Source organism: Cutaneotrichosporon oleaginosum (genome assembly GCF_008065305.1).
Source record: "Cutaneotrichosporon oleaginosum strain ATCC 20508 chromosome Unknown ATCC20508_contig08, whole genome shotgun sequence".
Classification (NCBI taxonomy): Eukaryota; Fungi; Basidiomycota; class Tremellomycetes; order Trichosporonales; family Trichosporonaceae; genus Cutaneotrichosporon; species Cutaneotrichosporon oleaginosum.
The window spans coordinates 609,371-636,414 of record NW_027072177.1 but is presented as its reverse complement, the minus strand read 5'-3'; the positions used below and the strand labels follow the sequence as shown (position 1 = coordinate 636,414).

Here is a 27,044-nt window from a genome sequence, read left to right as displayed (position 1 = left end):
AGTGCCGATTATTACAACTCCTTCCTTATTCCCATGCCTCCTCCCCCTCCCCTCTCTCACCCCGCTCCCCGCTCCCCGTCTCCCAAGCCCCCCACCCTCGTCCCCGTCTCCCTGCCCATCCGAACATCGAGAGATTGATGATTTTGTGATATCTGCGGCATCTGGGATCTCCTATAGCAGTATGGATTGCGCAGTACGAATGTGTGGAGGAGTTGATGGATGAGCGGACGTCATTGCCCGATGACCTCCACCTTGGCTCACCACCAGCGTCATCGGGTTCTCGCTGAACGCCACCCAACTGAACATGATTAGAATCTTGTGCTTCTCCCATCTCATCATCTCAGCTACTCTCTCTGCAGCTTCGCGAACGTAGGCCATGTCGAACCACGACCCATGTCCAGACGAGCCTCCGCGCCTGGACGCGCTCCCACCTGAGATCCTCGAGGTCGTCTTCAGCTTTCTCCCGCGCAAGGACCTGGCAACTGTACTTGGCGTCAACACGCGCCTCCTCACGACAGCCTACCCGCTTCTGTACCGGCACTTGGTGCTCCACGCGCGCTTCCCCTCTCTCAGAGGAGGAATACGCGGCCTCTCACCGCTCGACCACATCCACTCTCTTCACCTAGGGCAGCACGACCCGTCCACCTGCGCCGCCGCGCTCTCCACCCTCGACACGACGCCCGGCACCTCCCACGTCCTCCCCCTCCTCTCCCTTCCGGCCACAGCACACCCAAATGTGCGCGACACATGCCCGCTCGCCTCGCAACGCATGCACACGCTAGTCATCCGCGCCGCGCCCCTCCTCTACGTCCGCGTAACCTACACATTCCACGCGGTGCGCGTGCCCCGCGCCATCGTGGTGTTCACGCCCGACTCGGCCGTCGTCGGCACGAATTTCAAGTACGAGGTGGCGCCGGACGGGCCGAACGGCTTCCTCCGCCGCTTCCCGAATGCGCGTGTTGTCGTGTGGGTGTTCGCGGCGCGCTGCTGGCGCCCGAGCCCGCGCCCGCGGAACACTGAGCCGAGGGCGCACTCTCGCGACGAAGCGGAAGAGGATGGACAGGTAGAGGGAGAGGGGGGCGCAGAGGAGGGGGAGAAGAAAAGAGAGGCAAAGAGACGCATGGAGGAGCGCAGGGAGCACGCGTACCTCGCCCGCACGTGGGTCGGGCGTCTCCTCTCCCCGGCCGTGTTTGGTGCGCTCAAGCGCCGATGCCCCGCTGTCCGCGAGCTGGTGCTCGTCAACGTCGAGGCGCTGGATCCTATTGCGGTCGTCGAGGCGGATTTGGGGCCGGAGCATGTTGGGCGCGTGGTGCGCAGATGGGTGGCGCACACCTTGCGAGGCATGGAGGGGTGGTCTTACGAGGAACGCGGGGATCACAACAGTTATGGGGTGGTGGTGGAGGAGGGAGTAGAGCAAGGACAGAAAGGACAGCAACGACTAGACGCGGACGACGTCAAGATGCGCTGCGTGACGCTGGAGGAGTTTACGTACGAAGAGCGGATGCGCGGGACTGCTGAGGGGGGTGTGCGGCGCGAGGAGATCGAGAGCTGGTTCGAGGAGGAGTGAGGAGGTGGTTATTGTAGAATAGTACGGCTGGGTTGTCGGGTTAGTGTATTGACATGCATCGCTTCTGATCGTCTCCGACCCGTCTCGCCCACACCATCTATCCATCCTCGTACATCTCAGAGCTGCGCGACACCTCCTACTCGAGCTTCTGCCCCTGCCCCCAGCGGTGCTGGTTCCAGTATCCCTCGTCCTCATCCACGTCGCTGTCCTCGGGATACTCTGGCTGGAACTCGTCGTCGTCATCACGCGCCGCCGTCGGCGCCACAGTCATATTCGGGGCTGTCTGGGGATGCGTCTGCCGCCCGCCGCTGGTAGGCCCGCGCGCCTCGTGGCGCGCCGCGCGCGCGCGCTCCTCGGCCTCCTCGGCCTCTTCCTGGACCTTGCGCTCGTGCTCCGCCTGCGCGGCGGCCGCCGCGCGCGCGTCCCGCGCGACCCGCTCCCGCTCCACGCGGTCCTTGACGGCGTTCCGGTCGTCCTCGATCTGGCGCTTGGCGGCCGCGATCCGCGCCGCCTCCTCGGCCTTGTGGCTCGTTTTGGACAGGTTCGTGCCCGCCACACGCGCTTGCAGATCCGGAAGCTGGTGTTAGCGCGTCGCGGCGAGCCAGCTCACCGCCTCCTTCAGCACGTCGGCGGCAAGGCCGAGCTCATACATCCGCCGATCGGTTTGGTCGAGCACGAAGCTCTGCACGAAGTCGGCCGTCTGGACGCGGAAGCCCATCTGGCGTCAGCGGCCATATCACGGAACCGGGCCGTGACGAGACTAACGAGGATGAGGAACTCGCGGCCACCGGGCACGGAAAAGACTTTGGTCTTGAGCGCCGCGTTGTCGCCCTTCAGCGTGCGGTACTTGGGGTCCGGCGACGTCTGGATATTGCTCGCGATCTTGACGAGCGTCTGGGATGAGCTATCCCACTCAGCATACTCGGGCACTCACCTCGACACACGTCGCAGCCTGCTGGTACCCGCTATCGCGAACAATTGTGCGCTGCAGCACGCGCGCAAGCTCGCGCCGCTTCTCGCGGTCTTCGCGCTCGCTGGGCCGCGTCCACGCCTTCGGGAGGTGGCGGGGCGCCGCGAAGAGCGGCGTGCTCCCGCCTGAGCCCGAGGGGGGCGAGGTGGACTCCGCGTCGGGCGCGGGCGCAGGCGCAAGACGCGCTTGGATGGCGGCGAGGCGGCGTTCGCGGTCGTCCATGATTTGGAGTGAAGAAAGTGGGAGACAGTCGAGAGAGATCGAGGTCAGAGAGAAGATGACGAGGGGTGACGCGTGCGGGGCCCAGCGGGAGCTTTTGGGTGGCGACTACAGTGTGGCAGTGATAGGTGCATGCATGGTCTACAAGAATTCGACACCGACGCCGACGCTGAGGCCGCGCCCCAGGCGCTCGCCTTTGCGCGCGATAATCGGCATCGAGAAGTTGAGCTCGATACGAAGCGGGTCGAATCTTGGGTCAGATGCGTGGTGATGACTAGACGTACCGGTATAGCAAACCCACGCCGACCGACAGCGACGGACACGTGTAGAGCTTGGCAATGTTTTCGGCGAAGTTGCGTGCTGGTGTCAGCTGGCGGGAAGACGAACCAGGCAAGCCCAGTGACGCCGACTCACTCTGGTCATATCGCAACACCTTGCCCATGTTGAGGAACGTGTGGAGCTTGAGGGGCCAGCTCTCCTTCTTCGGGATCGGCGCGATCATGCTTACGCCGAGCGCGTATGCGAGGTCGCCGCCCAGGCTGTCCGCCTTGTCGCTCATGCCCAGCCCGCCGACCTTGAAGCCGCGTACTGAGTTCGGGCCGCCCAGGAACGTCCGGTCTGGAAGGTACGTCTTGCCCTCGCCCTTCCAGAGGGGGTAGAGGATGGACGTGAACGAGGAGACCGAGACGAACTGGGGTCAGTAGGAGTGAAGGGAGACGCAAAGGTGTGCTTTGGCAACTTACGACATTGGATCCTGGGAAGATGGGGCGCGAGGCCTGGCTTTGCGTCGTCGATTTGAGGAAGTGCGCCAGCTCAGAGCTACCCGGCAACCCGGCGTATTCCTGTTGTCAGCCGAGATGAGGGCTGATACTCACATGAGTCGCCTTGAGCAGCCGCCCGGCGGTGCCACACCATGGGTCGTCACGCGTGTCGCTGACCCATGTGTGCGAGATGGCCGACTTGGTCGAAGGCAATGCCTGCTCGCGGATACTGGTGTCAGCTGGACCTCTGTCTTGATGGTCGTGGATCCAGGTCGACTCACGATACACTCGCCTTGGGCTGCAGATGCCCTATCTCGCGCGAGACATATTCGTACATGAGGTCGTGGTTGCCCCATGGTGTCAGCGCAGCGAGCTTGAGCCGCCCGCCCTGCGAGAGCTCGCGGTGGCTTGCGAATGCCGTGTTGTCACGGTCGAGCGAGAACGCCGACACTTGGAAGTTGAGGTACGGCGATGCGAGGACGGGGACTGAAAGCGATGCCTGGTGTCAGTCCACCTCTGTCGCCGACCTCACCTGGTACGCAGAGCGGGTTTTCGTGCCGAGGCTCGCGTTGACTTCGAGCGCCTCGCCGCCGCCAAGGGCATTGCGGATGCGCGCAGTCACATTACCACCACCTTCGTTGCCACCAAACTCCGTTCCGGCCTTTAGGAACAGGCGCCCGCGCTCGCGCAGACTCAGCACAAGCTCAAGCTCGTCCGGGTTGCCTGACGGGCTCGGCTCGAGGCGGATGCCAGTATGCGCTGCGTCGAAGACGCCCAGCTGGTCGATGTGCGCAAGCATATACTTCGTGCCCATGAGCACCTCGTGTAGCGTCTCGCCCTTCGGCGGGACGTTGTACAGCCACGCCGGCCACGTCGGCTGGAGAAAGGGGCGGAGCATGGCGTCGAGGAAGTCGCGGCGTGTGGTCGGCGGCGGCGGACTCAGCCGGATCGACGTCACGCGCATCGGACGCTCCATGCTGCTCCAAACGACGTCGCCAACGCTGCGCTGCGCCGACTCGTACTCGCCACGCAAGCGGCGCTGAAACTCCTCCTCCTGCCATGCCGCCACTTTCTCGGCGTCCTGTTCCCCCAGCGGACGGTCGTACCCCGGCTCCTGTGCGGAGCGGAAGATCGAGCCCGCGAGCGGCGGATCGAGCTGGCTTGGCGAGGCCGCCAGGTCACGCCGCAGCTGCGCCTCGATGCGCGCCTCGTCCTCAGGCGACAGGGTGGGTTTCGGGGGCGGAGGAGGCGGCGGCGGCGGGATGGGTTCTTCGTCTGGGATTGCGGCGGGGGGGACGTCGACCTCGGCGGCGACGGCGATCGTTGGCTCCGCCTTCTCCTTCTTAGCCTTCTTTGTCTTCTTCGTCTTCTTCTTTGGCGTCTCCTCGACAGGAGCCTCGGAGGGCACTTCGGAAGCCGGCGCGGGAGGAGGAGCTGGGATGTCGGCGGCAGGCAGGTCAGAAGGAGGAGCGGATGCGGCAGGCTCGGGTGAAGGTGCAGGCGCGGGGGGAGCAGCGGGGTCGGCAGCTGCGGAAGCCTCAGGCGCAGTCCCTACAGCCTCGCGGTGCTCCGGGATGCGCCGCTCCGCAGCTTGCCTGAGCCGGTCGCCGCGGGCCGAAGCGAAGAGCGCGGCGGCCGAGGGTGGCAGCACGGGCGCTTCTTCAGGCTGCGCAGGCTCGACGACCTGGGGCGGCGCGGACGGCGGGGGTCCCGGAGGCGGCGTGAACTCTACGCCGACCTCGGCGACCTCGGCCTTGGGCGGGCCGCCTTCAGCGTTGGCGTCCATTTTGATGGTGAGTGGGTGACGGAATGTCGGAGGATGTTCGGCGAAGCGCGAAGTCGACGCTGGTGGAAGAGCGGGATTGGGCGAGGCCGAGTTGGGGCTCCGAAAAAGTTCGAGACTACTCACTCCACGACCATGAGCACCGACAACTTGCCAGAGTCGAACGAGGAGTACGGCACGAGAGAGTACTGGTGAGTATCTGACGGAGGGCGGGTGGAGAAGAGGAGAAAACGAGTGGGAGAGCGAAGACGTTAACGATAGGGAGAAGCGGTATGCGGCCGAGCCGGAGGGCCACCACTTCGACTGGATTCTCAAGCCTGATTACCTGCTTGGCCTGGTGCGCGAGCTCACGACCGAACGGGGGACAGATACGCGCATGCTCATGCTCGGATGCGGGAACAGCTTGTTGTCAGAAGTGCTGTACGATGCGGGATACACCAACATTGTGAACATCGACTACTCGGCGGTTGTGATCCAGCAGATGAAGGAGCGTCACGCCGAGAAACGGCCTCTGATGACCTGGCTCGAGATGGACGTCACAGACCTCCAGTTTGAGGAGGAGTTTGACGTGGTCATTGACAAGGCGACGATGGAGTAAGTTGGGCAGTGGGGTGAAGCCACAGCGAGATGACCATTCCCGTGACACTCATGCTAACCCCAGCGCCATGCTCACGACCAAGGGCGACCCATGGGTGAGCTGAATGTGTTAACTGGGCTGACGACAGAATCCCCCGGAAAAGGACATCTACAATGCAACGAAGGAGGTCGACGAGGGCCTCCGAGTACTGCGCAAGCGTGCTGGGTCCAAGTTCATCTACTGGACCTGGTTCGCTGGGCCGTTCCGGAGAGTGAGTACCGCCGGCAGGAGTCTGGGTTGGCGCTGTCGAGGCCCGAGACTGGTGGTCTCGAGCCAGCCTCGCACACCCCTGCATCGCTAACCCCAGCGCTACTTTGAGAACCGCGACGGGTGGAAGTTCAACACACAGCAAGTAGGCCCTCCCGAAGGCTTCGAGTACTACCAGTACGTGCTCGAGTATGACGGGTGAGACGGTGGCCAAGATATCGATATCTACAGTGTACAACGGCCGTACAGGCATGTAGGACTACAACTCTACTCTAGCGGCTTGGGGGCTCCGAGACGGCGTCCCACTCCGAGTCGGCGCCGGCCTCGGAGCGCCACTCGTCCTCGGTCCACGACGAGACGGAGAGGACGTCGTCGGGGCGCGGAGAGTGGGTGGATGTCGGGGCTGATTGGCGGTGCGTGGAGTTGGGCGCCGGGAACGTCAGGTCCGAGCCGAGCATGCTCGCCGCGACCGGGGTCACGGGCGACGGGAAGGCGAGCTCGCTGCCTGCCATGACGGGCGAGAGAGGGCGAGAGGCACCGCGCGAGGCAACCGAGCCGGTCGCGTTCGGCGACAGCGAACCCGGAGTGTAGCTCTCCGCATCGATGTAGCTCGTGTTCGTGCCCGAGACACTGACGATGTCGATGTCGCTCGACATGTCGGGGCTCGACGGCGCCTCTATGAGCGTCGAGTGGCTTGGTGCGGGCGAGTCACTCGGGAGAGAGTGTACCGACGAGATGGTGGGCGAGAGCGCTGCCGAGCTCGGAGACTCGCTGTCAGCAAACGGGTTCTCCATGGCCGGAACGGGCGGGGAGGTGTACGGGACATCCTTGTCCATCACGATGAGGGGTACCGCCTCGTCTGGGGGTGCAGCGGAGGATGCACCCGACATGGGCGCAGGCTCAGGAGTGGCGTTGCGCTCGTGCCGGAATGGGGCGTCCTCGTCGAGAGGCGGGACGGGCTTGCGCCGCCGCGGAGTGTACGACACGGGCGCGCGGTGGGTCTCGACCATACTCTCGTCGAGCTCGTACTGCTCGGCCGGGCGGCGCCGGTATGCGTGGCCGCTAGCTACGGCCGTGCTCCGACCCTCCACCCGCTCTTCTTGTTGAGAAGGAACGGGCACGGCCCGTCGGTGGCGTCGGTTGTGCAATTCGCGCTGTTGCTCAATGAACGCCTCGATGACCGGCGCGAGGTGCGGGTCATAGACGAACTGATGTCAGCGGGAGGGGCGGAACGGTCAAGTACCTTCTTGAATGCATAGCCGGTGGCGGCGACGGCGATGGTCGTGCCGATGATTATGGGGATAGCGGGGGCCATGGTGCTCGTCTACAGTCCTAGGGGATGGGAAGAGAGGGGTCGGGGTGAGGGGCGGTGCGGTGCGGAGCGGCGCTCGCCGAAATTGCGGGTGGCGAACCGGCTTGTAGGGCCGGGCTCGTGACGCCGAGGATGAGGGTCTGCTGGACGCTGGGGAGAAGCAGACGTCGATTCGAGAGCAACGAGGAGGAGACGATGAAGAGGATGAGAAAAGTAGCGTCGTGCTTGTCGGAGAGAGATGGACGTCAGAGAGGACGCATACGTGAGCCACAAGCCGCAGTCCGCCCAGCCCGCCTGACGATCTCCACCCAGAGTGATCACGGGATCTCGTCATCTGCATCCGCATTTCTCTCACTCTGCTTACTATGCCCACTCGCCGACTCATTGCACCGCACTAACCGAGGCACTACACTGCCTGTTCACTGCCTGCTCAACAGGAGGCGTCACTGCACTCATGCCTGTCGAGCTCGCCAATCACCAACAACAGATCACGCGCGCGCGCGCGAGGGGATATTTCAAGATGGGTGGCGAACTCATGCCGTGTCGTTGCCCTGCGTAGCCCAATGGTGCCTGCGCCTGTACATCTCAGCCTCACCGAGACACGGCTACTACGAGTTTCCACTTGGACTATGACTTGGAGGGGCTCCGAGGGGGCGCCAGATGTCATCGTCGGCCCCATGGGACTAACGCGCGACCGGCGAGCACGAAGTCAAAAAGCGTCCAGCCAACATACCCGTTCGTCTACGGCGCTCTCGCCCGTGCATGCTGCTTTGCTGACGACCAAGGTGCACCCCTCCAGTACACTCCATGTTCGATCTCGGCAGCGCCGAAGCCTCTCTTGCAGCGTTGCGTGGTCCCGTACACCATTATGCGCTGCAGCGTGCCTTGCTTCTACGGAAGGCCTCCTGCCGCTCGATGCATGTGGGCGTCCCCTCCTCAATTGACGGGATATCGCGTCAGTATCTGCGATGGGCGGGCTAATTCCGCAATTCAGAGGACGGACTCGGCTGTGAACTACAACCGGGACCAGACGTGGTTAACACTCAAGGCCATAAAAGTCACATTGCCAGAACTTCGTATTACAACCCTTCCAGTTTCGCACACGCAAGACAGAGGCTTCTCCGCTTGGCGCTTGGCTATCTTCCCGGAAGATGCATTCGGGGTGGAAGCCTACTCATTCCGGCCCACTCACGCTCCTCTGACTTGTTCCTGCCACTCTCACCTCGACTACAGATACTTGCTGACCTCCTCCATCATGTGTACTGAGTGGTTTACTCGCCTGTTTTCTAACTGTGATATTACGCGCTATTCCCTGTGTCGTTATCAAACTTCTGCCTCACCCTCCTAAGAGACGAGATATGCGGGCGTCTTCGCCATCTCTCCCAGCGGCAACTTGGCGGAGTGGTTAACGCGATTGACTAGAATCCTCGGTGCTCAACAAGAGCAGGTGGTGATCAATTTCCTTCGGGAGCGCATGTTCGAATCATGCAGTTGTCGAGATCTCCTTTTGGCTGTGGAGGGGGCGTGCATCAGCGCCGGGCAGGCCCCGTAGAAGATGAGATGAGATGAGACCAGGCGACATGATAGGAAGGAAGTTCGGAGAATCCATCCTGCTACTGTGCACGGACGGATACATCTTCATTTCGCTACGAGATAAGTCTCCGCATCGGCCGCATGCGCAATACGAACGCGACTTTGATTGTTGGCGGTACCGATTTGCTGCAACGGGGGATAAGCGAGCTGACTTTTGTGTCCTCGGGAATGACGATCGGAACACTGCGCGGCGCGGGACCGAAAAGGCTGTTGAGGTGTGCGTCGTGCGGGTACTCGTTACATTTGGCCGCCACGACCCGCTTGCCGGGATTCATGACACCGCCCAGGGTGCGCAGAATCCACATCAACGAGGGGCCAGAGTACATGGGAATGGACGGGGATTGGAGCCCGTCGATCAGCATGTGGCAGGTCATGTCTTCGATGACCAAACACAATGTAACGGGGAGGGAGTAGTGACCCTCCGGTGAGTTCACGTCGTCATACGATGCGGTGGACATAGGGAAGACGCTGATGTTTTGTGCCCTGCTGTCCTTTGGGCGTGAGTTCGCTGGGCGGCCGGCGCTCTCTGCGTCCGAGCAGTCGCTGTCCGATCCCGTGCAACAGGCCTCCGAGCACCCTTGATCTCTCTCTTCGCGGTCGCCTTGAAGTCAGCAGTGCTGGGTGTTGAACGCACCTCTCACGGGTTGTCGAAAGAACCAGGGGTCGCCAAAAAAGCTGGGCAGGGTGGGACGCTCGCTTCCTCCATCGTCATCGCTGTCGCTGTTCATGGCTAATGGCGGACGCGAGACGGCAATAGTCGAGTTGATCATCTGCGCTAGCGGTCAGCCAAGGCAGTGTGCGGCTCTCACCTTGATCGTACGCGTCCTCGCGTAGCTTCGCCACGGTCTTCTCCAACAGCTGCAGCCGGCCCTGCATTATCTGGAGGCTCATGAACACCTGGTCAAGCCTATCATTTATCGCTTTCTGCCTCCCCTCCGTGTCGGCGCTGAGGGTGTCTATGATCCGACGTTCGACACGCGTCAGCTCCTGGCGCAGATCGCGCACCTCCTGCGCCCCCTGCGCTCCTTCGGAGCTGCCCGAGTCGAGATGCTCGATGACGTCCCGAACACCCTTGGTAATACTGCGCCGGACGACGCCGCCGACGCGGGCAGACAGATGTCTGGCGAGGATTGCCATGAGCTGGTTATCCTCGAACATGTCCATGAGCGGGTCTCGAAGGTCTTTGAGGGAGTCGGGGGGGTGGCCGGGCAGCTCGTCGTCGTAGTCATGTCCGTCGCTTTCGCTGTCACCACTGTCGCCGCTGGTTTCGCTGAACTCAGTTCTGTCTCCGGAGTGGACGCGGCGCCGCTTGGTGCCCCTGGGCGGGGTGTCGAGCCTGGCTCGCGAGCTCCGCCGCGCCGTGGTCCCACCGGGCATCGATTCGGCGGACCGCCGCTTCGGTGATGAGCGGAGGTCCATGGCGAAGTGAGTAATGGATCATTGTTTGGTCGCCCGCTGGGACATTTTATGTTGGGATCTCAGGGTTAAGAGTTATTCTTCGCGTCCGCACGGGGCGGCTGGTTAGCTGTCGTGATTCGCAGAGTCGCGGCGCCCCGGGGTGCGACGGTGAGCGTGACGGGAGAATGCATGATTCAAGGGCCTTGAGGGGTCGCATCGCGACGCGCTGAGAGAGCACGAGCCGCATTTGGGAGGCTGTGTCTTGAGGAGTGTTACTCAAATGGAATAGAATTCAGTATTACTGCATATTGCCTTGCGGAGTGGATGCCACATTTAATGCAGAGGTTGGTTGAGACACAACGCTCTGCAATTCACTGGAGTGGCGCTTCTAAAAGTTCTGTGTGAACCACAGTAGCTACGCAGCCTGGAAGACCCCGCCACCACCTATTCGCAACGCCATGCGTTTTACTGAGGGGGGAAGCGGAGGAATGAATACCAGCAAAGTTGACCAGCAAAATTAACAGGCGATGGAAGTGGGAAGAAGTCGCACGGCTGACGATCTGAACGGCCTCCTGCTTCCATTGCCTGCCCTCTTCGCCGTCGACATCCGTTGGCATGAACAACACCTTGTGTGGGATAACCGCCTTTTCCACGACAGCTGCTGAGAACACATACACCATGCCTGCGACTCTGCTCTTGCTAAGTTTGGTAGCGATGTTAGTAGTCGTTAGGATGGGCACGACACCTCATCATTCCCACGAGCGTGCACTGAGCCGTTATGGACAGTCATTACTGGATACTCGGTGCAGAGCACCCCGTGTGACACTGCGTATTTGCTCCTCCTTCCACCCCCTCTGTACATGTCGTCTCTGTGCATCAATGCGTTCATGCTCGGCACCACGCCAATTTAGGCTCCCTTCCAGCAAGATGCAACCATCCCCGGCCATTCAAGAAGCATGCAGCAAGTACGGCTTGGGGGCTAGTCGGCAATCTACATCAATGTGGTCTGGTAGGACGGAATTTTGGGCGAAGAGCAGTTCCTACATCTCATATGGTGCAGTGGTTTAGCATATTAGTCTTTCACGGTAGTTAAAGACACTAAAGACCCGGGTTCGAACCCCGGTATGAGAACAAATGTTTTGTATCCTCCTCTGATTTTGGGTGCGTAGCACTTCACTGCAATCCAGTTTCATGTCCATGCATGCAATGTCTCATCTAGTGGCCGTTGGTGACCTTGCCCTTGAACTTCTCCTGCTCCTCCTCTGTGCGGTCCTCGCCTGCGCTACCAAGGCCGCCAGCAGGCGCGAAGAATGTGCTGTACGGCACGAGCTTGGCGTTGGGATTGAGCTCAAGACCCCACCCCGGTGCATCGCTGAGGTCAATGCGGCCGTTGGTGGGCAGAACCTCGTTGGTGAAGAGGTCACCGAACGATGGGTGGATGCTCTCTCCATCAGGCGAGTTGGCAATGTACTCGCAGAAGTCCGAGTTGGGGAAGCTCATGATGGCCTGGAATGAGTAGGGTCCCGACCCGTGCGGCACAACGGGGATGTCGTACGCCGCCGCCATATTCGCAACCTTGATGAGCTCAGTGAGCCCGCCAAGCCACATGACGTCTGGTTGGATGATAGCGAGGTTGCGCCCCTCGATAAGCTTGCGGAACCCGTATTTGGAGTACTCGTGCTCGCCCGTCGTGAACTTGACGTGCGGGAGTGCGCGGTGCAGCTCGGCATGCCCATCGAAGTCGTCCGGGTGCAGGCACTCCTCCCACCAGTGCATGTGCAGGCCGGCGGCCTCGCACGCGCGCACCAGCTCGATCGTGTACGGCACGTCGAGCGACATGTAGCAGTCTACCATGACGGGGAAGTCGGGGCCGACGCTCTCCTTGGCTGCTTTGAGGTAGGCGACGTTGGCGCGGATGCCCGCAGGGCCGTCGGGCGGGCCGTGGGGCAGCGGGACTTTGGCGCCCCAGAAGCCCAGCTTCTTCGCCACAGCGGGCTTCGGGCCCGTCAGGTAGAGCGGGATGTCTTTCTTGGTGCGTCCGCCGATCATCTTGTAGATGGGCTCGCCGCGGATCTTGCCGATCAAATCCCAGATCGCAAGGTCGACGACCGAGATGGCAGCGAGGGGGAGGCCTGGTAGTGAGCGGGTCTCCTTGAGGGGAGGACGCCTCCGATCGACAAAGCTGGCTTGTGCCATCTGTACTTTCACCACTGCGCCTGCCACGCTGGGTAGAAGCTCACTCACCCTTGCGTCCGTAGAACATGCTCGCCCGGAACATCATGTCCCACATCTTGTTGGTGTCGCGAGGGTCCTGGCCCACAATGAAGCGCTTATAGTGCTCCTCAATGAGCCAGCACGCAGGCGGGCCGCCAAAGCCCGTCGCGTACCCAACTGTCCCGTCGGACGCGGTGATCTTGACGAAGATGGATCCGAGCACGCCGATGCCCCACGACGTGCGCGAGCTACGATACTCGTCGTACTTGTGCATCGGACACGAGATGTTGCCTTGCACAACTTCTGTCAGGAAGGACTGGAAACAACTCACTCCAGTGCTCGTTCGCCTGGCGGTGATAGTCACCCCCCGACCCCGTCGCGGACGGGATGAACGTTTCAAGCTTGGCCTGGAGTCAGCGAGGGACAGGCGTGGCAGGCGCACAATAGTAGGCCACTCTGGCATGGTGATGGGATGGGAGATGGTGATGGGACGAACGGGAACCCGGCGAGCTTAAGACCTTGGAGTCGAGCGATGTCGGCCCCGCTCCAGCAATCAGCGGGCAGAGAGCGCGTCGGCGCATGTCAACCCGGTCTCTCGGGGGAGGATTAGTCCGGCCACCGACCGGACACCGTGCCGGTAACGTCTCATCAGTAGCGCCGCATCGGTGACCGGCGATCTCGACTTGACCGGCGCGCCGGCGTGCCGGAGCATGCATCCTGATGGGCCTGTGTACCAGTGGACCACGGGCAATGCGGTTCTTTATCTAGCACTGTCAGCAACAGAATCTTGAACGATAGGACCGTGATGTAGTGATTGATGTAGTGATTGATTCTCAGCAGTCGGGCAAAAGACGTGCCGAACTTCGGCCCGCCCACCCGGTGCCCACCAAGATTAAGATCAAGAACGCGACCCCCGCCTCCGAAATACAGCATGTCCACCCGCCTGTTCCGTCCCTCGGCTCGCTATGATCACCACACACCTTTTGGAGGGCAAGACTGTAATCGTAACGGGGAGCAGCACGGGCATCGGCGCGGCGATTGCGATAGGTACGTCCGCCCCCCTACAATTTCATCTAACGGCAGCGTGTGCGAACCATGGCGCGCGTGCCGTGGTCCTGCACCACCTGGGCGAATCCACGCTCGCAGACGTCAGTGAAGTAGCCGAGCGCGTGCGCGCCGCCGGCGCCCACTCAGTGCTCGTGGAGGGCGACATCGCGTCACCTTCCACCGCAGAGTCGCTCGTGAAGGCCGCGCCGTACGGGCGCATCGACGTGCTGGTATCGAACGCCGGCATCTGCCCCTTCCACGCGTTCCTCGACCTGCCGCACGACCTCTGGCGGCGCGTGCAAGATGTCAACCTTAACGGCGCCTTTTACGCCGTGCAGGCCGTCGCGAATGCCATGGCGGCGCAGGATCCGCCGGGCGGCAGCATCGTAGCGATCAGCAGCATTTCGGCGCTCATGGGCGGTGCGGAGCAATGTCACTATACGCCAACGAAGGCGGGCGTCAAGAGCTTGATGGAAAGCTGTGCGATTGCGCTGGGACACCTGGGGATTAGGTGTAACTCTGTGCTGCCTGGTGGGGCTGATGTGGAAGTCGCTGATAGCAGGGACCATCGAGACGAATATCAATAGGGACGACCTTGCGGATCCACAGAAGCGCCGGGATATGACAAGGAGGATTCCAATCGGGCGTCTCGGCGAGCCGGACGACATTGCGCAGCCTGTCGTCTTCTTTGCGAGTGACATGGCGAAATACTGCACCGGCGCGAGTTTGCTCGTCGACGGTGGCGCGGCGATCAGCCTGCAGTAGGACGTGAGGGACGTTGCGCCAAATACACTATCGTCACCGTGCACCCCCCATAAACACTCGGTGCTGCCTCGGTGTCAGCAACGTAACCGGCATGCCCGAACGCTTACGTTCTCCCGAGCCGCGAAGAACGAAGTTGTTCTCAGGCAGACATGGGGTTGGCTAAGGTTGCGGGAGGGTCTAGTGAGCAATGAAATGCATGGCTAAGGTTGCGGGAGGGTCTAGTGAGCAATGAAATGCATTTGAACCAAGCTATGCTACATCTGCCAACTAAATCTGAAGGCCGCCGATACTTCCACGGAACGACCTCCAATCTATCTCTCAACTGATCTCGGCCTACCACCGCGCATTCTCATCGGCTTCGGTAACAACCCGCCGACTCACTCTCTTCTCGCTGGCCCTGCGCTGGGCGATCTTATCGCTCGCGCGGCGCGCAACCGCTTGCGCCATAGACGCGATCGGTGACCCCGGGCCCGACTGCGTCCGCAGTGACACTATCCGGCTTGCGGGCATGAGCGGCGCCGGTGCCGCACGCCGTGGCGTCCTCGGCGACCGGCTCAAACTCGCGGGCGGCCGCTTCGGGGTGAGCCTGCTGGGTGGGGTCCCCACCTCCCCTCTCGGTATTGCCACCCCATCTCCCACCACACCCACAACCTCAGGCGCCCCCGCTCCACCTCCAACCCCCACACCCGTGCCTGCACTCGTCCGCCACTCCTCTAGCCTCTCGCCAAGCTCATCGGCAGGCGCGTCAAGGAGATACGTCGGCATATCGACGAACTCGACGGTGCAGCACGAGCGCCCTTCGGCGCGTAGCGCGTTGCGGAAGTGTGTTTCGAGGAGAGCTTGCCCGCGGACCGGATCCCACGCATCCGTGCCGAGTGTGCGGTGGTCTACCGCCCCCGCATTTACGATGCGGACGGTCAGTGGTAGATGGGCGAGGTGGGCGGCGAGCTCGGCAAGCATACGACCCGCCCAGCTTTGGTGTACGTCGCTGTCGCCGCCTGGGGTGCGGAACTCCATCCATGGCACCGGAGGGACGAGAACAAGCGTGGCGCTGCAGGCAGTGGTATGTGCGATGTCACTGGCGATTGCACTCGCCAGGAGTACTGGCGCGAGCGGGTCGACGTTGTCGTCTGGTGCAAGGAGGAGGACGTAGTGGTCTACGGCCGCGAGCGTGGCGTACGGCAGCGACGTCAGGGGGGACGAACAGGGTGCGCCAACAAGCACGAGCTTTGGCGCGCGGACGTTCTGCAGCGCCGCGCATTGGGGCACGATATCGCGCTGCCCAGTGTCAGTGTGCAGCGGGGCGTGGACGCGCAGCGTGCGGATGCGTGGCAGGAACGGGATGCGCTCGGGGCAGTTGTGCGTGGGCGGCGCGTACTCCGTGTCCGTTTCGTGCGCGTGCGCGCGCATACATCGGCGGCTGGGGTGGGCGTGTACGTCGAGGGTGTGCACCCATGCCTCGGGGGGGTGGGCGGTGAGCCAGTCCTCGTATTCGCGGGGAGCGGGGACGAGGGGTCGTAGTCGTGGCCACGGGGCGCGGGGGAGGATGAGGTGCGTATGCAGAACTGGGGAGACAAGCCAGTAGAACGCCGTATTGAGGCGCAGAAGCGTGGCTTTGTCCGACCGCGGGAGATGAGGGAGCACAGCGAGAAGGAGCGCCGGGTCGAACGGCGTCAGGAGGAGATGCGTGCGCGCCGTCGAGAGAAGGGTGCGGAGCGAGGGCGTGCGGCGCAGCTCGTACGAGCGCCGGTTAGCTGTTGGGAATGGTGTGGTGGGGTGTCGCGGGAAAGACATTGTGCGGGGTGAGCTGGTGAGCAGCGCGTTTTCAAATGGAGCTGCTGGCAAAGTGTCGAGGCGTGGAGATGTGAAGGGGTGGAGGCTGTCGATCTGGCGAGCTGGCGATCTTTGAGACAGCGATTGCGCGCATCTCATGCTTCACAGTGCATCGGGTCTGACGCGCCTGACTTGTTTGCTTGATTTCTCATGAGCGACGACAACATTGCGACCCCGTGCCTGGACATTGCCCGCCATGACGCGAGGGAATGAATCTGGCACGTGAGCATGGGTGGGCCTGGCGGTTCAGCCGCCCCGAAATGGACATCGTCAAAGGCCGCGGCCCATACGTCACATCAGTTTTTGCAGGATGCATGAGTGAACGTGCAAGCAACTCGACTCAGCTGAACGGTAGAACGTGAAATGCTGGGATGGAAAGCATGGGTGTGCCTCCACTAGCATCTCATTGCACGGCGCATGTGATCTTGTGACTCCCACTGTCCTCTCGCACGCCCCTTTCGTCTCTGCGCGCTATTCCAGAACCTCCCATCTTCTACACCCCCAATGGCGCCCCGTGTTTACACAAACTCGCTCTTGCGAGATGCTCCGCCTCACCAATTCTCATTCCAGATACGCAGCATTTCTCCGCCTAGGGTGGTCCGTGCTCGTTGATTGTTCGCGGCAAGTGCCGTCCACGTAGTGTGATTGCATCGCGGATCGCGGAATGGAAGCGGTCCATGGCGTCGAGGGAGTGATGGGAATCCCGGACGTTCCGTCCCTTCGTGGCCATCACTCGCTACGTCTGCAGCAATCAGTGATAACCTGTCAGTGAGCCGTGGTTTTACCGCGAGCTGCTGGACATGACACGTCTCCTTCGGCAGCTCTGGCTGTGATATCTCAGGTGACCCCACCACTTGTCGCGACCTCCCGGGCGGTGCTTGTCATGCAGATCTGCTTGGCACAGTGCACTGTGCGCTGCTGATCTAATGAAGGCAGGGAGGACAATAGCGGGGGAGTGGGGAAATGTGGCGCCACAGCCACCATGCCGCCCCCGCCTCGGCCTTCAAGCATCAGACTGAAATTTGGCATCAGCCCAATACGATCGCCCGCCCCACGTCGGCGAAATTAACGAGAGCGTGTCACCTGACGTGGAGAATGTGGATGCAAGTGGTGGGCAGTGGGCTTGACGACGAGGTGACGGCCAAACCCGCTGCGTTTGAGTCAGAAGTAGTAGCTAGCTTGCCCGCTTCCGCACGTTTGCGGTTGCGGGCGGAAGGTGGAAGTCTACAAATACAAAATACCAATGGCCGACACCCGCCGCCAACCACATGCATGCTTGGCATCGCCGGCCCGTTTTCCGGTGCCGCAGTCACTCACTCACCGAGGCCGAATTTGTATTTGCGTATATCTCGGCATGGGCGAAGCCAAGCCAAGCTCAAGGCAGGGCACAGTGGAGGGCCCGCTTTCGTTCGTTCAGTCAGCCAATGTGCACGTGGGCGTCGCATTGTGGTTGCATAGTGGCGCTGGGAGGAATGAGCTGCTTTGTGATGGAAACAACGTGCCCAGCAACTGGGAACGCTAGATCTGTGCCTGTAACAAAAGTGGGGCGGTGGTAGAGGGAGTCACAGCTGGTCACGCGCGCTTGAACACGTACGTTGGGCGACAGACTGGTACTGCAACGCTAGGTGACAGCATGGTGCTAGTAGCGACGAGCTCGACGACCATCACGAGACGCGACAGCGGTGACACTACCTACTCCGCCGCTACTTGCCCGGTCCGGCATTCAATTCTGCAATCAGCAAGGCAATCAGCGTGATAACACCGAGATGTGTCGGGAAGGAACGGAGTGGAGGCGAGGGGTACGAGCCAGGAGACATATTGCGCAGCGCTCGATCACCTCGGCCTCAATGGCATGGCAGGAAAGTAGCCGGGCCTGCCGGGGGTGTCGGGGGCCGAGTGATCGCGGGTGACGTATAGATTTGCCCCAAAAGATGGAGGCGACAAGATACGAACACGCGATGGAAGCCCCGGTAACTGCTGCCCGGGGATTGATATGGCGCGTCAGCATCAGACGCTGACGCGAGATGAAATCAGGCACGCCACGATATCTGTCAGGTACGCCGCGCCAACATGCTGGTCCCTGATTCTCCCTTGCGCCCCCCAGCGCCCGCCTCGTCTTCCGCCGTGCCTGTCCTCCACCCACCCCGCCTGGCCCCACTCTGCACAGACCGTAGCCCCAGGAACATCAGGGTCATGTGTGCCGGCATGCTCCGCGGAAGGGTGAGGGCAGAAGAGCAGAGGAAGCTTGATTGCGACCCTGGATCCAAACGTGACCTGCACCCAGAATGGGAGCCATAATTCCTCATCAGCAGCGTCCAGCACCTCCGGTCATTCACTTGGTTTGCTTTGCCGAGCGAATCAGCGCGCTCGAGGCACGGGACGCCACGTGGACAGTCAGCTCCAACACTGAGATTGTGACGCTAGCCGGATAGCCGGTGGGAGAGATCACAAATCCGGCGGCACGTTTGGTATCATGTTTGGTATCACGGCCACCCCGCCACCCCGCGTTTGGTATTTTCGCCCTCGCTATCCTCCTGGCCGTCCTCCCTCCCCCTTCCCGTCGTCCTGCTCATCGCTCAGGGCGCGCCCGTCCGTTCAGATGGACCCCGTGACGCCGCCGTCAGTGTCGGCGGCGCCGACGATCAAGGCCATCAGGCTAAACCCCACACCCCGCAGGGCTGCTGCGTGATTCACGCGATTCATCGTAGAATACTGGGAGCAGCATGCAGGGGGGTGCGGGGCACACGCTGGGGATACAGTGTGGCGCGGTGTTGTGATGGCTAAAATGGCTGATGTGATGTGATGAGATGAGCATAAGGCGCCGAATGACGGCGGCGTTGCGCAAGCGAGCTCGGCGTCGACGTGAACACCGCGCGGTGGTCAGTAACGAGGTATCTAGCGGTATCCAGGACCTTGAGCGCTCGTGCGTTGCTCCGCCGGTATCTATCATCATCAAGCATCAGACCAGAGCACCAGAGCTGCAAGAAAATCGTGCGAGCTGTTCCGAGTCCAGCCTGTAGCATCTGCGACGGAAGGAGAAGGGAAAGAGGGAGGGAGGGAGTGGATGGAAAATGAGCGAAATGAGGGGAATTTACCCAAAACCTTGTGATTTGAAGGGAGGGAAAGGGAGAGTGCGGGGTGTGCGGGGTCGTAGATGGGTAAACCTCAGGCACAAAGGGTTTTTCATCAACCCCCCCTGAGCCCCTGCTCACATCGGCGGCGCCGACTCTCCCCCTCCTACCTCCTCTATTCCTCCTCACATCAGCTTGATCTCCTTGCGCTCTCGCTTGCTCGCTCTCTCGGTCGTGGCGCTCACAACTACAGGCACAATCCCACAGGACAATCTGTCAAGCATGCCGCCCCCAAGCTTCCACCTGGTCTTGGGCAGGTGTCAGGCCCACACAGCGCTCTGTTCGAATCGTCGTTTCCATCGCTCGCCCTCATTGTTGGTTGGCAGAATGCATAAAGAGCTATCCAACTCTTCTTTCTTGGCCCCGTCCCCCTCGTCTTGCTCGTCATCACTCTGCTGTTACAAGCTAGCAGCTAGCAAGTTATCGCACCCAGCTCCAAGCCAAGCGCATACCACTTCACCTCCCCTCCTCAACGTCGCCTGTCAACGAGAGCGTCCTCGACCCTCACTGTCGTCGTCATCAACGCTGTGACCCCCGCTGGCCCTGTTCACAACGCAACAACGCTCAGACCCCGACGCGCTTATCTGGATCTCGAGCATCGCCTCCCGTAATTACTTCCCACCTTTTCGTCGACACCATCGCCATCACCATCGTCGACATTGACGACGGAGGGACCACCACCATCTAAAAGGCCGATTTTGAGCCACCGATCCACCGAGCGCCACATACCCCGCACTCTTCCCCACTCCAATCCCACTCTACACCCGCTCATCCGCACATCCCTTCCGCCTCCACTTCTCCACGCTTCGAATCATCGCCGGAGCCACGCATCGTCGCATCTTTTTGCCTTGGCTGGACACGGCTCTCATCCCCCCATTTTGCCGAGTAGACCCGAGGTTCTCCCTTTGCTATCAGTCCACTCCACCATCCATCCTCTCGCCGTCGCCATCCATCCCCTCCCCAGTTTCCTACGCCGCAAGGCATGACAGACACAATGGCAGCACGACAGGGCTCATGGAGCGCGCCCTCCGGCACCGCCGCCGCAGCGCGCAAGCTCTCCAAGTCCGAATCTGAATCCTCGTCATCCCCTACCTCCACCAACCAGACTTCCAACATTGGTCCAGTTCGCAAGTCCCCCCCACGCAAGGGCGAGGCCAAGCGCAACGCCGACGGCAAGCCCACTCGCAAAAAGGTCGCAAAGGCCTGCCTCGCATGCCAGAAGAGCCACCTCACCTGCGACGAGAGTGAGTGGGGCCGCGTCGCACTGCGTCAATAGCACACAGGCTTGGCGCGCAGCATCCTCCCGCACCAACATACTGATCATCAGGCCGCCCATGTAACCGCTGCATGAAGAAGGGGATCGGAGACCAGTGCGTCGAGGGTGTGCGCAAAAAGGCAAAGTACCTCATGGAGGGCGATGAACGGGGTGAGTACATTAGTTTGCCCGTCGGCTCGTGGTCGACTCGTCGAGCTTTGCGGCTTTTCTATACACAAGCGCTTACACCGCAGCACGCCCACCCGTCGCTCCTACCGCCGCTCCTCCCGCACCACTAGTCCAGCCAACAGCTGCACCACCCGCAGCACCGCCCTCGTTCCCCTCCACGTCGCCGCCAAACCACGCCAACAACTTTGGCCATGTCCCCGTGTCAATGCTCCCTGGCGTCGTCGTGCCTCCGCCCAACTTGGACCCCGTCCGCGTCCCCGATAACATCTGGCTCACGGCACCTTTGCCCGAGGTCCAGACCGCTCCCCAGACACTCGACTGGTCTGCGCAGGACAACAACCCATTCAGTGAGTCATGAGCCACCAAGCACAGACCACGCGTCCCTGTGGCGTGCGCAGCTTGGGTCGCGCGTGATCGCCCTCGCGCCGCCTTCGAGCCACCGTGCTGACCCTAGACTTCACTGCCTCCGCCGCGGCCAACCTCGAGTACGAGATGTTCGACTCCATGTTCGGCTCCCTCTCCCCGTCGTTCCCATTAGGTGACCTGGGGAATACGACGGATGCGTCGACACCGACGGTCTGGTCCAACCTCGGGTTACCTGACCCGGCGAACGCCTCGCACCCGCCAAGCGTGACCGATTTCCTCGGTACCAACGACTCAGGACTGCAGCAGACGCTCGGTGCCGACCTGTCGCCAACGACCATGTTCCCCGGGACTTGGTCCGGCAACGACGAGATGGGCGCCATCCCACACTTGGACGTCGAGACGAAGCCGCGCAAATTGACCCCCGACGACGTCTACCGCACCGTCCTCAAGCCCTACGACTACACGGAAGGCTACCACATCCTGATGCAGTACCTGACGCAAAACTTTGAGAAGAACGACATCCTGCGCGTCGTGCGCGCCCTCGCGGCCTTCCGCCCCTCGCTGATCGCCCTCCAAATGCCTATGAGCGAGGATGACGAGATCTTCCTCGAGCGCTCGTTCCAACGCACCCTCATCGAACTCGAAAAGCTCATCTCGTACTCGGCAACGCCGACCGCCGTGTGGCGGCGCACAGGCGAGATCGTGTGTGTGTCCCCCGAGTTCTGCCAGCTCGTAGGCAAGAAGGAGGAGGAGATCGTGCGCAACCGTACCTGCATCTACCAGCTGTTCAACAAGGCGGGCACGATCGAGTACTGGGAGAACTTTGCCGAGCACGCGTTCGAGAACACGACGCAGAACTTCTTCCAGGCCACCACGCTCGAGAACGACAAGAAGACTGTGCCGTGTGCGGCGTGCTTTACCATCCGCCGCGACGTGTTCGACCTCCCCTCCGTCATCATCGGCCAGTTCCTCCCCATTCCGCCTGAGGCGATGGCGTGAGGCGGGTGTGCGGGTGTGCGGGTGTGATAGCGGAGTGCTTGCGCGCCGCATTGACGTGTTTATGAGTGTACGATGAACGGAGGCGAGTGTACGATTAGTGTAGTAGCTATCTGTAAGGCAATAGGCATGGCACTTGATCTGAAGACACTGGGAGGATGAAGCCACAGTCGCTCGCCTCGTCACACGAAGACAGATCACCACAGACTTTAGCGAACTTTTGCAGGTTGCAATGCTCGTCATTCAGACGGAGCGCTCCGACGTAATTCTGTTCCGGAGATCCGTTATCCAGAGGTCGGAAACGTCCAGTGCCTGCGTGATAACGTCATGGCGGGAGCAAATCCACCTCTGGCACCGAACGGCAGAACAACATGCCGACGCCGAGCTCTCCACTTGACATCTTCTGCGAGGCTTACGGACCGCTCCGCACCTACGCATCACCCTCCCGCTCCGTGTCTCAGCAACACCACCTCGCCGCCGCACTCACCTCCACTTGGCATTCCCTCGGACCGCTCGGTCCACTCCCCTCCCCCTCTCCCCACCCTCAACTGCCTCCCCACCATGGGCCGCTGGGGCGACCCACCACCCACACCCATACACGGGCACAAGCGCCGACGCGAGAGCAGCATCGAGGACAGACCCCTTGCAATTACATGCACGCCGTGCCGTGCGCGCAAGATCAGTATGTAGCCTCGAGACCGTTTCCTCGTCTCCTCTTGGGCGCAAGATCAAGCAACGCAGGAGCTCACACCAGAATGCGACTCGACCAAACCCACATGCGATAATTGCGCCAAGAACCCCGCCGAGTGCGTGTACCCTATCAAGCTCAAGCCCGGGCTGCGGCCCGGCACTGGTACGGACATGACGAAGCGCATCGAGGCGCTCGAAGAGCGTGTCGCGGAGCAAGCGGCACGGCTGGCGGAGCACGAGGCGCGCTTCGCCTCGCTATCGCAGGCGCAGGCACAGGTGCAGCCCAAGCCTGCCGCGGCATCCGGCTCCGCCGCGGCCCCCGGCCCCTCCGTCTCCCCCTCGACGTCGCAGTGGCTCTCCGCGGGCGAGCTGCTCACGCCCCTCCCCTTCGCAGGTGCGACGCCCATCATCTCGCCCGACATGCCGCTCGACCTAGGCTTCGGGGGCACGTCTCCCGGCGCGGGCAGCACGACGAGCTTTCTCGACCCGCACCTCCTCCCTCCAGACGACATAGTGCGCGACCTCATCGCGCTCTACTTCTCGCACATTGCACCGTGGGCCCCCATCTTGCGTCCTGCGACCTACGCGCCCCCCTGGCCGATTACGGTATACGCGATTGTGGTGGTCACGCTCCGCCTGTCCTCGGACCCCCGCCTCACCTCCTCGCGGCAGCAGTACTGGCGCGCAGCCAAGTCGCACGTCCTCTCGCACGCGATCGAGAGCACCTCCATCGCGTCCGTGCAAGCGCTTGCGCTGCTTGCCCTCGACCTTATAGGCAGCGAGCAAGGCCCGAGCTCGTGGGGCATCCTCGCGCTGCTCACGCGCTCGGCCGTGCATCTCGGCCTGATCAGCGAGGACGAGCGGCGCGCGCCGGCGCACAGCCTATCGAGGACGAGCATCATCCCCCCGCCCGCGGATTGGGGGGAGGACGAGAGCCGCAGGCGCCTGTTTTGGCTGATATTTTGTCTCGATCGATACGCGTGCGTCTCGACAGGATGGGACTTTGCGCTCCCCGACTTTGAGATCAAGCGGCGCTTGCCGTGCGCCGACGAGCTGTGGGCTGGGAGTGTGAGTGGATGCGAGCGCGAGCGCGAGGAGTGCATGCAATATACGTAGTGAGTCGAACCGCTGACGCCAGGAATGGCACACCACCCCGCTCTACACCCCCGTGCTGCACCGCGACGCGCCGCCCAACCCCGCGCAGCTCAGCCCAATGGCATACCTCGTCGAAGCGCTAGATCTGCTCGGGCGCGCGCACACGCTGCAAACGCGCACGGTGGAGCCGAGCGACGCGCGCGAAGTCGAGCACCGCAAAGACATGACGATGACGCTCACATCCGCTGCGCGGCGGTGGTTCAGCGACCTCCCGCCGCTCGAGGCGGGCAGCATGAGTCTTGTGATCGTGAGTGTCTCCCTCCTTTCTCCTCTTTCCCCATCCCCTCCTCGACTCTACGGCCCTCTTGCGGCCCGCCGCGCAGGCTCGCCCGCCGCCGCCGCTCACACCAGCAAGCAATCTACCACGCAACCCTCCTCAAACTGAACGCATACTACGCCTATCCCGCGCTGGGCACGGGCACGCCGCCCCAGCCCTTCGGGGACACATGCATGGCGTCCGCGCACGCGCTCGCGCATCTCTGCAGCGCGGCGCGCGACCTCGGATGGCGCAAGGCCAGCTCGCCCCTCTTCATATGGAGCACGTGGGTCGCGGCCCGCGTGCTTTTCGTGCACGACTTTGTCGCGCACCGCGACGCACCATGTGCCGAGTTTGAGGAGATCCTCGCGGCGTTGAAAGAGCAGGCGCCGTATTGGAGTTTGGCGAGTGAGTATGACCTACCTACCCGTCGCCGGACATGCCTGACACCAGACCAATACACCAAACTCCTCGAACGCGCCAAGCGCAAGTGGGCGGCGGGGAGCGCGTACGATGCCGAGGCTAACCCCTCCCTCCCGGACGCAATCCACGTCCTCCTCGACCTCCGGCGCACGGCGTATTCTGCCGTCGGCGCGAAGGGCGAGGCGACGCCGTACGTCTCCCCGCCAGACGTCAGCCTCAGCCACCTCCCGGCATGGGCTGTCCAGCCGCTCCTCGGCGACCTGCACAACTGGTTCGACCTGCCCGCGGGATTGTTCACCGAGGGAGGATAGTCGACATATATATGTTACATTATACAAAATATAGCTACTCGCCAACGAGACGGATGCCGATGCGCAGCCACCCATCCGCACCCGCCATGCATGCTGCGAGCCAGGCTACGTCCGCGTCTGGCGGCAGCAGGATGCCCTGTGCGATCGGCTGCGCGAGGGCATTCCCATCTTCAAAGAGGAGCGGGAGCATTGTCCTGAGCATCTGGAGGAGCGTCGTCGGCTTGCCGTCCGTCAGCGGCGCCACGGGGCATTGTATCGGTGGCGCGCCGTCGGGGAGGTACACGCGGATCGGAAGGCTGCGTGCAGTGTACGCGCTGTCCGTCTTGGCATCGGGTTGTGGCGACGTCGGAGGCGTGTTGGGAATTGGAAGGGGGACGATGCGGCCAGCCATGCGCGCATGCAAGTCGTAGTCGCCAGCGACAACGCCGTCCCACCCAGCCTCAAAGTCGGCGCGGCGCAGCCCCGTCACGCGCTTCGTGTTGCCCCAGCGCACAAAGTCGGCCTCCTTGACCTGGCTCACGAAGTAGGTCTTGATCGCGTCCAACGACGGGGGGACTACCAGCTTGTCTGCCGGCGCGCCTTTGAGGTGCAGGATGAGCTTGAGGGGTTCGGAGACGGGGGATGGTGGGGAGAGAGATGGGGGAGAGGTGCGCGTGTTGAGGGACTGGGAGGGAGGCAAGCCGCGCAGCATCGCCGCGCTCAAGTCGACGAGGTCGAGCGGCCAGTGCCACCGCACCACGTCGCCGGCGAATGGCGAGTCTGTTGCGTCGAGCTGGAACCACCATTCGGCCTCGGATGTGCTTGCCAGCGCGTCGTCGTCGAGCGCCAGCTCAACCAGATGTTCCCGGATGGTCGGGAGGAGGAGGGCGAGGTAGGTGTAGCGTGGTGCGTGCATCTGGGGTTAGCTGGTGGGTGGGCGGGTAAGGCGGAGGTCAGGGGCAGGTAGAGTGAGACTCGGAGGCGGCCGACATGTCCGCATTGACGAAGGAGCGCCTTGTCATGGACAGCCGAGATCAAGCAGCGGCGAGCACGCCACGGCCTTACGCCTCCATCCTGTTATGCCACTGTCATTTGGCCTCGTCCCTCGATCGATCGTTCATGGTCCGAGTCCAGACCGCTCCAGCTCTGCCAAGAAGCGACCTCGCCATCACTCACAAAGTAGCGATCGACTGGTCCTGTCGCGTTGGCCAGCCGGATCTCAAGTGGGACGGTCGCGCTCCATGCCAGCTGCCTGAAGAGGTTTGTCGATGTCTGGACGGCGCCGGACATGGTGAGCGATGGAGTGAATGTGGAAGGAGGAGGTGCTGTGGTGGACGCGGCGCGCGTTCGAGCGTCAATAAGGGATCAGTGCGGGGTTGGCGTGCGCCTAACATCTCCTGGGCGATAGGCGTTTGAGTGGCAAACTGTAGGCACACGTAACCCAGGATAGGCCCATGGACATTCATTCCACGTGCCTCTTAAACAGCTTAATTGCCCCCTGATTCCAGTGCTCGGCCACAGCAAGCAGCGAGCGCACCTCTTTGCATGGCGCCCAGTGAGGTAATGATATCTTGATCGTGATGGAATGCACAACTTCGCATCCCAAGGACGCCGCTGGGAAGTGGTCGCTGGTTGGAGGGTGCCAGAGTGTCGGAACCCCAGGGCGAGCGCTCACTGCGACGGAATGTGGCCACGGACATTCCGTCGTCATCCTCCGTCTCAGCCGCTCGCCTCGGCTTGTTGATGCCTCCGTCCCCAGCCGCAACCACCACCACAATGCGTTGCCGAGCACTCGGACATGCAGAGACGGACATGCTCTGCATCCAATGTCCAGAGCTTGGAGAGACCGTGGAGGAGTAGAGTCCGCGAAGCATGCCAAGCTGGAGGATGGTCAGAGGATGGATGGCTTGCATTCATAACGCCACCGACGCTCTCTCTCTTGGCTCAACATCTCTCTCGTCTCCGCCCTCTTCTCCTCCATCACCCC

General features: G+C 62.1%; 13 protein-coding genes across 13 annotated transcripts; 6 read left to right on the top strand and 7 right to left on the bottom strand.

The window, feature by feature from the left end:
• Positions 1 to 376: 376 nt before the first annotated feature.
• On the top strand, positions 377 to 1,567 carry COLE_07858 (uncharacterized protein; the record flags this gene model as incomplete). Its single annotated transcript, XM_018423168.2, has 1 exon — positions 377 to 1,567. The coding sequence occupies one exon, from the start codon at positions 377 to 379 to the stop codon at positions 1,565 to 1,567; it is 1,191 nt and encodes a 396-aa protein (XP_018278832.1).
• A 136-nt stretch (positions 1,568 to 1,703) lies between these two features.
• COLE_07857 (uncharacterized protein) lies at positions 1,704 to 2,759 on the bottom strand (the record flags this gene model as incomplete). The annotated part of the gene is made up of 4 exons (XM_018423167.2): positions 1,704 to 2,144; positions 2,178 to 2,285; positions 2,333 to 2,461; positions 2,502 to 2,759. The coding sequence occupies 4 exons, from the start codon at positions 2,757 to 2,759 to the stop codon at positions 1,704 to 1,706; spliced, it is 936 nt and encodes a 311-aa protein (XP_018278831.1).
• A 138-nt stretch (positions 2,760 to 2,897) lies between these two features.
• On the bottom strand, positions 2,898 to 5,303 carry COLE_07856 (uncharacterized protein; the record flags this gene model as incomplete). Its single annotated transcript, XM_018423166.2, has 7 exons — positions 2,898 to 3,006; positions 3,041 to 3,116; positions 3,171 to 3,447; positions 3,500 to 3,598; positions 3,632 to 3,746; positions 3,799 to 4,016; positions 4,050 to 5,303. The coding sequence occupies 7 exons, from the start codon at positions 5,301 to 5,303 to the stop codon at positions 2,898 to 2,900; spliced, it is 2,148 nt and encodes a 715-aa protein (XP_018278830.1).
• Positions 5,304 to 5,435: 132 nt separating this feature from the next.
• COLE_07855 (uncharacterized protein) lies at positions 5,436 to 6,346 on the top strand (the record flags this gene model as incomplete). The annotated part of the gene is made up of 5 exons (XM_018423165.2): positions 5,436 to 5,491; positions 5,562 to 5,894; positions 5,962 to 5,992; positions 6,026 to 6,148; positions 6,245 to 6,346. 5 exons carry the CDS (start codon positions 5,436 to 5,438, stop codon positions 6,344 to 6,346), a joined length of 645 nt encoding a protein of 214 aa, XP_018278829.1.
• A 70-nt stretch (positions 6,347 to 6,416) lies between these two features.
• On the bottom strand, positions 6,417 to 7,459 carry COLE_07854 (uncharacterized protein; the record flags this gene model as incomplete). The annotated part of the gene is made up of 2 exons (XM_018423164.2): positions 6,417 to 7,352; positions 7,388 to 7,459. 2 exons carry the CDS (start codon positions 7,457 to 7,459, stop codon positions 6,417 to 6,419), a joined length of 1,008 nt encoding a protein of 335 aa, XP_018278828.1.
• Positions 7,460 to 8,019: 560 nt separating this feature from the next.
• On the top strand, positions 8,020 to 8,804 carry COLE_07853 (uncharacterized protein; the record flags this gene model as incomplete). The annotated part of the gene is made up of 2 exons (XM_018427520.2): positions 8,020 to 8,191; positions 8,242 to 8,804. 2 exons carry the CDS (start codon positions 8,020 to 8,022, stop codon positions 8,802 to 8,804), a joined length of 735 nt encoding a protein of 244 aa, XP_018278827.1.
• A 298-nt stretch (positions 8,805 to 9,102) lies between these two features.
• On the bottom strand, positions 9,103 to 10,468 carry COLE_07852 (uncharacterized protein; the record flags this gene model as incomplete). Its single annotated transcript, XM_018426173.2, has 3 exons — positions 9,103 to 9,650; positions 9,684 to 9,824; positions 9,859 to 10,468. The coding sequence occupies 3 exons, from the start codon at positions 10,466 to 10,468 to the stop codon at positions 9,103 to 9,105; spliced, it is 1,299 nt and encodes a 432-aa protein (XP_018278826.1).
• Positions 10,469 to 11,662: 1,194 nt separating this feature from the next.
• COLE_07851 (uncharacterized protein) lies at positions 11,663 to 13,124 on the bottom strand (the record flags this gene model as incomplete). The annotated part of the gene is made up of 4 exons (XM_018421368.2): positions 11,663 to 12,579; positions 12,692 to 12,961; positions 12,993 to 13,068; positions 13,104 to 13,124. The coding sequence occupies 4 exons, from the start codon at positions 13,122 to 13,124 to the stop codon at positions 11,663 to 11,665; spliced, it is 1,284 nt and encodes a 427-aa protein (XP_018278825.1).
• A 502-nt stretch (positions 13,125 to 13,626) lies between these two features.
• COLE_07850 (uncharacterized protein) lies at positions 13,627 to 14,473 on the top strand (the record flags this gene model as incomplete). Its single annotated transcript, XM_018423163.2, has 3 exons — positions 13,627 to 13,708; positions 13,745 to 14,239; positions 14,271 to 14,473. 3 exons carry the CDS (start codon positions 13,627 to 13,629, stop codon positions 14,471 to 14,473), a joined length of 780 nt encoding a protein of 259 aa, XP_018278824.1.
• A 412-nt stretch (positions 14,474 to 14,885) lies between these two features.
• Positions 14,886 to 16,267, bottom strand: COLE_07849 (uncharacterized protein; the record flags this gene model as incomplete). The annotated part of the gene is made up of 2 exons (XM_018426675.2): positions 14,886 to 15,062; positions 15,122 to 16,267. 2 exons carry the CDS (start codon positions 16,265 to 16,267, stop codon positions 14,886 to 14,888), a joined length of 1,323 nt encoding a protein of 440 aa, XP_018278823.1.
• A 4,152-nt stretch (positions 16,268 to 20,419) lies between these two features.
• COLE_07848 (uncharacterized protein) lies at positions 20,420 to 22,246 on the top strand (the record flags this gene model as incomplete). The annotated part of the gene is made up of 4 exons (XM_018421367.2): positions 20,420 to 20,681; positions 20,765 to 20,863; positions 20,947 to 21,228; positions 21,336 to 22,246. The coding sequence occupies 4 exons, from the start codon at positions 20,420 to 20,422 to the stop codon at positions 22,244 to 22,246; spliced, it is 1,554 nt and encodes a 517-aa protein (XP_018278822.1).
• A 558-nt stretch (positions 22,247 to 22,804) lies between these two features.
• Positions 22,805 to 25,078, top strand: COLE_07847 (uncharacterized protein; the record flags this gene model as incomplete). Its single annotated transcript, XM_018427519.2, has 5 exons — positions 22,805 to 22,925; positions 22,998 to 24,001; positions 24,072 to 24,335; positions 24,440 to 24,752; positions 24,798 to 25,078. The coding sequence occupies 5 exons, from the start codon at positions 22,805 to 22,807 to the stop codon at positions 25,076 to 25,078; spliced, it is 1,983 nt and encodes a 660-aa protein (XP_018278821.1).
• Positions 25,079 to 25,112: 34 nt separating this feature from the next.
• On the bottom strand, positions 25,113 to 26,347 carry COLE_07846 (uncharacterized protein; the record flags this gene model as incomplete). The annotated part of the gene is made up of 2 exons (XM_018423162.2): positions 25,113 to 25,973; positions 26,234 to 26,347. 2 exons carry the CDS (start codon positions 26,345 to 26,347, stop codon positions 25,113 to 25,115), a joined length of 975 nt encoding a protein of 324 aa, XP_018278820.1.
• Positions 26,348 to 27,044: the final 697 nt, after the last annotated feature.